The 10,053-nt window shown below is 31.3% G+C and overlaps 1 protein-coding gene across 1 annotated transcript; it reads left to right on the forward strand.

Annotated features, from left to right (window-relative positions):
* The first annotated feature begins 54 nt into the window (after nucleotides 1-54).
* On the forward strand, nucleotides 55-7,745 carry LOC106688407 (E3 ubiquitin-protein ligase RNF216-like). Its single transcript, XM_014432844.2, has 4 exons — nucleotides 55-116; nucleotides 545-652; nucleotides 4,980-5,132; nucleotides 6,446-7,745. Exons 2-4 carry the CDS (start codon nucleotides 633-635, stop codon nucleotides 6,576-6,578), a joined length of 306 nt encoding a protein of 101 aa, XP_014288330.1. The 5' UTR covers nucleotides 55-116; nucleotides 545-632; the 3' UTR covers nucleotides 6,579-7,745.
* The last annotated feature ends 2,308 nt before the right edge of the window (nucleotides 7,746-10,053 follow it).

Below are 10,053 nucleotides of genomic sequence, written 5' to 3' on the forward strand. Positions count from 1 at the left end.
AAATAGATGAAGGGAATATTCCTGGCCTTGGAAGTTGTCCATTTTGTAAGTATAGTAATTCCTGACCCACCATGTCGGATTTTTTAATGCCTCAGCTGTAAAAAGTCTTCATGCAGGTAATTATGTTTTGTTATTTTTTTTATTGCATAATATTATTGTTGATGTATGAATAATTATAAAAATATACATGAATAAAATAATAAATTTGGAGATTACAACCATATCTATGAAAGAAAGAAGGCTTACCTGAATGATTGTTTTCATGATTTGCTGCCTGGTACTTTGTGTATTGAGGTTTGGGCTGGTCAGTAATTTAAAAAAACTAAGGTGTTATAATTATTGTTCTAGACTGGATGGCTACTTACTACATTCTAATAACTCATCATCTCTTAATTAAGTGAGCCTCATTTCACATCAAATATCTTCAGAACATTTAAATTAATAAAAATGTTCTGTTATTTGGAAATTCAAAATAGTTCTTACTGATTAAGAAAACATTTTGAAACATAACTGTCATGATCATGAATACCTAATTATATTACAGGTTGTGTCACAAAGAAAGCCATATTCCTTACAGTTGCAGTGAAGTTGATGATGAAAATGTCAAAAATCGCACATACGTAGAAGAAAAAATGACAGCAGCCCTGATAAGGTATTATATTAATCTAACTGATATATTATATTGTATTTATCTGTCATGGTTCCTAGTTCTGCAGGCTTTAGACCTGAAACACAATTGGTCAGCATCAGTTGATTTACCAGATAATTGATAAATATTGAGAATGCTATGGTCAGTATACTTGTGTTTTTACTTTTCCTTACTATATATCTCACATAATATATAGTTAGCTGAAGTACCCCAATCCTCAAAACTTTGAATCTGAGTTGTCATCGGAAAGTTACACATTTTAAGGTTCCCTGAGTCATGTGTGTGTATATACCAGGGTGGTCTGAAAAGTTTCTGACCTAACAAAAAAAATACAAGACTTTTTTTCAACATAGTCTCCTTATAACTCTACAAACTTCTCCCATCTCTGTAACCCGTCCAAAAAGTACTCGGTGTTTTTCTCTGCAAAATAATTGTTCACATGATTGCTTCTTCATTTGACGAAAATCTCTGTCCTTCGAGCACAATTTTTAGATGAGGGAACAAAAAGAAATCGCTTGGGGCTAGATCTGGTGAGTAAGGCGGATGGTCAAGCAGTTCAAACCATGATTCGTGGATTTTTGCCATGGCAACCGCTGAGGTGTGAGATGGTGCATTGTCTTGGTGAAACAGGATTTTCTTTTTCTGCAAATGTGGTCATTTTCCACAAGTTCTGCCTTCAGCTTATCAAGTAATGATGCGTAGTATGCTCCTGTAATGGTTTTTCATTTAATTAAAATAACTCCATGAATATCCCAAAAAACAGTCGCCATCACTTTCCCAGCTGAGAAAACAGTTTTTGCTTTTTTTGGAGCCGGTTCCTCCTTTGCAGTCCACTGTTTGATGGATTGTGGGATATAATGGTGTATCCAAGTTTCATCTACGGTTAGTTAATTAATCGGCACCAAAACTCAAATTTCTTGTGCCTAAACTCCGCCAACAGAGTGTTGGAAATGTTCATTTGAACACATTGTTGGTCTAACATGAGCAAACACGGCACCCAACGTGCAGACAGATTTCTCATATCTACAGAGATGGGAGCATCACTGGGAGAAGTGTGTAGAGTTACAAGGAGACTATGTTGAAAAATAAAAAAAACATTTCAGAAAAAATGTCTTGTATTTCTGTTGGGTGGAAACAAGAAGTGTGGAAGTGTGTGTGTTTTTTTTTTTGTTTTTTTTTACGAGGGTCGGTGGAAATTTTCAAAAGACACGGATAGGCCCGTACCTATCCGTGTGTGGGATTCTTACCCACTAAAACCACCGCCCTACACCTGTTTCTCACCCTCCATGGGACCGCCGTTAGGCATTACATCATGGGGGTGATTGGCTGAGTGCCGCCTCATTGTTTTAGGCTATCTCCTGGTTCGCCTATCTCTCTCCTCATTTCTTAACTTCTGCATCACCTGTGCAGCAAATCGTTGGCCTGGCATCCAATAATCTTGGTTAAGCAGCATAATATTGACAATATTATCTGCTGTTGGGTCTGAGGCGCAAACGCGTTGTAAGTCTCTTCTTTCTTCATGAAAGCCGTGACAGAAGAAGAATACGTGTTCTGCACTCTCTTCCGTTTCTGGGCACAATAGACATTCTCCAGTCTCATCGAGCTTAAACCTATACTGGTAGGCTCGGAAGCAACCATGCCCCGTGATAAACTGGGTGATATGATAATCTACCTCCCCATGGTTCCTATTCACCCAGGCCTCTATGTTGGGCACCAGCCTGTGCGTCCATCTTCCACTGAATGCCATAGTCCAGCGACGTTGCCATTTTCTTATAGTCTCCTTTCTTAATTCGTCTCTTGGAATATAGTCAGCACTACTATAAGAGCGGCTCCTCTCATCTGCGATCAGCTCAATCGGTGGCATCCTGGCCACCATGCAAGCAGCTTCGTATGAGACTGTAAGAAACCCACTTAGCGCACACCTTCGATACACCAACACCATCGGTCTTCTGTAGGCCTCAGTACCCAATGCATCCTTCCATATCGCAGCTGCCAAGAGCAGAATGGATGGGACCACATAGGATATCAACAACCTACGGCTGTTCCTGGGTCTGCCTATGTTGGACAGTAAACGTGACAGTGGGGTGGTTACTCTAGCCGCTTTATCACTCACCCATTGGATATGCTCTCTGAACCGGAGTCTATCATCGATTCTTACCCTGAGGTAAGTCAAAGAAGGCTTGGACTGGATCTCTTGCCTACCCATTATCAAGGTTATGGCTTCCCTCACTTTCCTGCTACTGACAAGAAGGGCCTCTGTCTTACTGTCTGCTAGTTGCAGCCCTACAGATTCTAGCCAATCTCGAACCGAAGCAACACAATGGTTGGCCTTTAGAATGAGCTCTTCTTTATACTTTGCTTTGACGACCATCGCGATATCATCAGCAAAGCCCACTATTTCGGAACCCTCTGGTAGACTAAGCCTAAAGACTCCATCGTACATCGCATTCCACAACAGAGGTCCCAGCACCGAGCCCTGGGGTACACCGCCAGTCACCTTAAACCTTCTCGAGCCGTCCTCTGTCGAACATATCAAGGTCCTATCCTTAAAGTAATCATGAATGATACTCCTGAGGTATTCAGGGACGTTCATTACCAGTAGGGCATCCAGGATGCAGCTCCATCTTGCTGTGTTAAAGACCTTGTGAAGCATTTTAGAAGCAGGTTCATCTCTAACAGGACCAAGATCACTCTCTACCAAACCTTGGTCCACCCTGTTTTAACTTATGGATCAGAAGCATGGGCCTTTGAGAAGCAAGATGAAAATAGACTTCTGAGAAGGTGTTGTCAGCAAAGAAACAAAACTTATTCAGTTATGCCAATGCTTAGACCTGAATTTCAGGCCTACATCAGGGTGAGACTTAGGCAAAGATTCTGTATAAAATTTGACTTTAAAGTCGGGGACTGCTGCTAACCGTACTCCCGAACATCTCCTCATATCTTTTCTCTTAATGCATATTTTCGGCCACTACCACCATCTATAATGAGAACAGATGAATGTCTTTTTTAAACAATTTCACTAATTTGACATAATTATGTGTTCAAAATAAAACATGAACTCTTTGATTTTTAGTAAACCTTATTTTTTTTGTACATATGAATACTTCAATGCTATATGCATTTATAGTTGGTTTATACACAATACTATGGACATTTGTTTTTATTAAGTTTATTGTATAAGGCCAAGGACCTTAAGCAATTCATGATCATTAAAACTGTCTTTATTACAAAAATAATTTAAAATTTTAAAGTCACAAAATGAATAAATAAATGAGATTAACTTCTATAATGGATTAAAATGCAAGTAAATATTTATAACAATTAAAATAAATAGGAAATTATCAATAAAATGTAAATAGTTTTAAGTTAAAATTATAATACTAATCTTAACTTTTTTGATTCTTATTCCTTAAAAAATATTTATGATTCAGTACAAAAATTACACTATCTCTTTCCTAGAATATCACACATTTAATGAGTTTAAAGGATCCCATTTTATATAACAAGTCTTTTTTTATTGTCTATTCATGTTTATACTAATGTCCATTAGTTGGACATGTTCATGGCAACAGTAAATATTTTCTTTATATTTAGGTGTAAAATATCTCTACAATATATATCTAATATAAAATAAAATAATACCTACTATATTTAATATAAAGATAGTAAGTATTGTATAAATAGGAGTAATTTTATATTGCTGGAGATATAGTTAAACAAAGATAAAATCAAGAAAATGATGGTTAGAGCGCACTAAAAAATAAAACACACTGTAATGTAATATACTGTATTAATGTGTGTTGATATATCAGCCTAAGTTATAGGCCTTCAACACAGACAAGAAAAACAAGATATGAAAATCATAGAACAAAGAAGAATAAATATATTAGGATTATACGAGGAAATATGAAGAATCATAAAGATATTAAAGTTATGCTAGGAAAAGAATATATGGTGGGACAGTGAATAATATAAGTAATGGAAACAGAAAAGGGTTGAAAATGTAAAAAATACCATCAGGAAGTTAAGCATCAAATAAAAATAAAGAGTTCAATAAATAATATTAATAAGAGATCAATAATTGTAATAAATGATTCATCAGCAACAATCAATTTTATTGCCAACTTCTTATGAATATTTTTTTTTAAAGAATATAATTAGCTATTTTTCCCCATAGGGTACCAGCCTTTTCCAGGTAGAATGAAAATTTATTAATCAAATAGTTATTAATATTTGATTGAAGTTTTTCTTCAATGCCTCATTATGATGTATAATCTGTATTTTTTATTATATAAGAGTTTTGTTTTAATATATACCAATCAATTTTTAGAAATTGTTATCATTGTGGATCAAAGTTTGTCAGAGAAGATGGGTGTAACAAAATGATTTGCCTTTGTGGAGCAATGATGTGTTATTTTTGTCGAAAATCAATTAGTGGATACTCCCATTTTAGTGATAAGGAAGAAGAAATCATGGCTGGAAAGTAAGACTTTTCATAGTATATTTATAAAATGAAGGTATATTTTTTTCAATTAAGAAATTAATTTTGTCAATTGGATTTTTATTTGTCTTGTATAATATAACAAATATGATATTTTAAAAATTTGTTGATGAGAAAAGTTTATTATGCTGGTTTTAAGTATTCTCTTCAGTTCAGTTTTACATTTTAACTTTTTCAGTGTTTTTCTTTTGGAACTTATGAAGGAAATCCAGTCTCATTATGTGTTTAATTATATAATTAGTTAAGAATCGTCATCATGTATATTTTTCAACCAGGTTTTTATGAATACTTTAAATTTTATTTGGTTAACATCTCTCAAATACTTCTATAATTTATTTTATGATTAATAAAATAAAACCACGCAATTTCATAAAATTATATTTTGAATGCCCCTTTAAACATAAATGGCCCTGTCTATTTGAATTGTAGATCTGACTAGAAAAGTTTGGCAAGTTCTTACTGGCACTGTTTTGGAACATGCTCCCTAACTTCTTGAAAATTTGTAAATGTAGTACCTTTACTTTTAACAGTACCTGGAGGTACTCTTACTAAAGTCTTAGTGTCATTACAAAGTCATTTAACTTAATCACAATAATAAATTTCTTCTAGTTGTTAATGAGCTAATTGTTGATTTTTCAGTGAATAGTCACCCCGCCTAGACCTAGTAGAAGAGTTATAATCTTAAGATAAAATATCCTATCAAGACATACAAACTTTTTACTGACATGGGCTTTTATTAAGTTAGAGAAAATAATGTGTCTCCTAAAAGTTATCAATATATCATTATTTTATTTTAAAATTGCTCTTTAAAGCCTGAATTATGTTTATATTGTTGAAACATAATTTTGTACTCTTTTTTCTTGGAAGCGTGTGGTATTTTAAATACTTAAGTATGAAATGACCTTTTATTATCATTACTATTATTGTTACAATTGCTTCCTATTCTTTTATCCAGAGAGGACTCAGCTGTCTTTGGTATGGGTTATTATATTAATGATATATATTCAAGTGGATATATAATGGGTAGAACACATAACCAAGTGTCATAAAATAAATTTGAAGAACAGAAAATCATATAGTATCTCTCACATTTATAGAATTACTTATCAGTTACAAACCGGTATGTCTTATGATCTTAATAATCTGATAGATATGAGACCAAATAGCTGTCTCAAATATTCAAGATATTGGGGGACCTTTTTTAAACAACACAAAATAAGGAATCAAGGTTAAAATACACTCCATTAGTAAGGAATTATTTATGGTTCATGTTTTATAATTAGTTTTTTTTCTAGGTGCCCATTATGGACTGAAAATAAGAAGCTTCACACTGAGGCAGTTAATTTGGAAGCTGAGAAAGCTATTGAAGAAATAAAAAGGAAAAATCCAAAATGTGACACGGAAATGTATAAAAAATTAAAAAAATAATTTAAAAATTTAATATGACTAATGTTGGTGTGATATTTTAGAGAAATGAATTATTCTTCCAAAATTATCATTCCAATCGATTATTATTTTATCTGTACAAAACAACCTTTTTAAGATGCTCATTCATTTGAATTATATTGTTTCTAAATAATTAAAGAAAGTTGTGAATAGACTATTATAATTATTTAGAAATTCTAGTCTATTATATAATAGACTAGATGGCTTGGCGTGATTACTCTTTCTAATGATAGTTGTTGTTTATAATGCTCATTCATGTTAGTTTTGTTTTTTATTGTTATCATTATTTTTTAAGGTACTAAAGATGGCTGTGAATATAAACTGTAATGATGGGTTACTATGACAATAACGTAATTTGAAATTATATTATAAATGGTGAAACAATGTCAAAATTATTTCAAGGGGAAACAAATCATTATCTGCACAAGATTTATTACTAGATACAATGACCCTTATTAACTTTCATCTTCTTTAGAGGTCAACATTTCATGCTTCTGCTTATCCTCAAGACCTGTTAATTATCTAAAATTCAGTAAAACAATTGCACCATTTATGGCTCTTTGTCTCTCGAATTATGATAGTATGATTAATATATTTGTATTTTTCTATATTAACATTGTAAATGAAAATATTATAATTTTGCAAAAATGAGTAATGACTATTATATTATTATTAACCATAGTTGTTACATTGAATCTTGTTTACAGTTTTCATCAGAAGAAAATTGGCATGGATTTATAAATTTTTTTTTTTAATTTTATCTTACATATTACTGCACTGGTATTCAAGTTATTTTAATCAAAATTTAGGATGAGTGCTGGCTGTTATCTATCACTAATTCCTCTTATCAGGTTAGATGATCCAATTGAAATTTTAATTATATAGCTTGGGTATTTTATACCCAAATTAATCTGGTGTTGAAAAATGTTGGTCTTGAAATGATGTTTTAATAAAAAAGTTGTTGAGAGTTAAAAACAACATAACAATTGACATAATGATATTAGTAATAGTTTAAGTTTTGTAACATGTAACATTAGCTGGACTAAATGTAATTAACTTCATACTGTTGTAGTTAATTTAGAAGCAGAGAAAGTAATCAAAAAATCAAAATTAAATCAAGAATGTGGCACAGAAATATGTAAATAATTGACAAAAAATTTATCTATTTTACTAATTCTTACTTTTTATAAAATTAAAGTGGAAATTATTTATCCTATAATTAACTTTTCTAAATTAAAAGAAATGTTCTGAATTATTATGTAAATAATTGACAAAACAATTAAAAAATTTATGCTAAATAATATTTCTCTGATAATTTAATGATATAAATTATTCCAGAATTAAAATTCCAATTGATCATTATTTTAGCTGAAAAATAATCTTGTTTATGATGCTCATTCATGTTAATAATATTGTTTTGCACTGTTAATATTTTTTGTAAAGAATAATGCAAATTGTATATAAACTACAATTATGGCTTAGTGTGATAATTCCTGTTTGAAATGATCATTATTGTTTGTAATGTTCATTCATGTTAGCTGTATTGTTACATACTATTGTAATTTTTTTGTTGCAGTCTTTAAGAAGGTAGTGAAGTTGAACTATAACAGCTCAGTGTGATAGTTAATATAATTTTAAACAATTATAATTTTTTTTTATCTAACTTATCACTATTATTATTTTATTTTATTATCACCCTCTGAGTTGTTCCTAGAGTTTGCTAATATTAAAAAAGACTTAGATAAGATCAGTGCTTGAGCAAATTTGAATAAATGAAGGCTAAATGCTTTGAAAACAAAGGCCATTATCTGAGGTTACGATTCCCATCTCAGATCTAACACCACCTATCCTACCCTAATCCTAAATGATCACCCATCAATTCCAACTTCTCTGTGAAAAGCATTGGTATTACTATTGACTAAACTCTGTATTGAAAACCTCATATCACCCAAATTTTCTGACAGTCAATAAGTAAACTTAGGCTATTTCATCGCCACCGATACCTTCTCCTACAACCTATACATAAGTACCTAAGGTATTCTCACTTCTATGGTGAATTAAAGTAGTTATTCCCTTTAATCATAGATAATATTTTCTCAGATCTTACCTGTACCAAACCATCAACTCCCAGTACCCCTAATACATCTAAAACAATAGAGCAGTCAACATAATGATATTATTAATAGCTCTAGTTCTATAAAAAGATTTTTTTAGATGTGCATTATGTAATGAAATGAAAAAATAACTTTATTCCTAAAATAACTTTATGTACTGAGTGTAATTAGCTTCACATTGTTATAGTTAATTTAAAAGCAGAGGTAGCAATAAAAAATCACAATTAAATCTAGAATGTGGCACAGAAATATGTAAACATAAATCATGTATGACATGATTTCATAAAATATGTAAAATTAATCATATTTTATCAGATAATATCATAGTACATAAATAATCAAAATGTTTTTAATAATATTGATGTTTGGAAACCATATCTCGGAAAATGTTGAATTTAAAGATATCTTAGCTCAGCTTAGAGCTCAATTTGATGCTCATTAATTGTGCCACAAAGTAGTTTAAAATGATTATTTTCCAAGGAATAGTAGTTTTCATGTTATTTGCCAAAATAAATTCACAAATTCCTTCCGGGTTATCTCGAAAAAAATATCATTTTTTAAAAACAATATCTGGGAAAATACCGAACGAAAAGAGTTACAATTGAGCTCAAATATTAGAAAGTTTACTCAACGGCGTAGCGAGGGTGTCAGCCACTCGGGGCTGAGGAAAATTTTACCATCCCCATATTTAAAAGATATTTTTAATTTAAAATATAATGATTATTTTTAATATAATAAAATAATAAAAAGTAATTCAAAAGACCTTTTTGGCAAGGACAATCATATTTATCGAGTATTGAGTTTACAAATAAAAAAAAGTCTTGAAATAAAATCTTCAATTTTTACAAGATGTGCATGACATATTTGCGGCCACCTAAAAGTGCTGTTCACGCCCCCTGCCGCCACTACGCTATATCACTGAGTTTATTCTACTTTAAAAAAGGACGATACTCCTTATCGTATGCTAGATGGTTATCAATATATTGAGCATCCAAAAAAGTTTAGTTTCTTCTAGAATAAAATAAACTTCCGGTGCTGCAAATGATTAATTTTCAAAGATATTCACTATTTCTGTTGTACTGTTCAGGTAAAGATTTGAATTATTTGCTAACAGGAAATGGGCGTCAGCTGTTGAAAAAAATAAAGTATTATTCAAAAAACGTAATTTGGATGGGAATATACAGAAACAAGATAACTTGAGCTAAAACCTTTGATGGGTAAACTTTTTACTTCTGTATATCAGAAACTAAAGAATTTTTTTTTTTTTTTTTTTTTTTTATTATTTATTTATTGTAATTTACAACTGTACAAAATAATACAACAGGTAAATATGTAGTATGTTT

This window comes from Halyomorpha halys, unplaced genomic scaffold (genome assembly GCF_000696795.3).
Source record: "Halyomorpha halys isolate HHAL.00 unplaced genomic scaffold, Hhal_1.1 Scaffold1125.1, whole genome shotgun sequence".
Classification (NCBI taxonomy): Eukaryota; Metazoa; Arthropoda; class Insecta; order Hemiptera; family Pentatomidae; genus Halyomorpha; species Halyomorpha halys.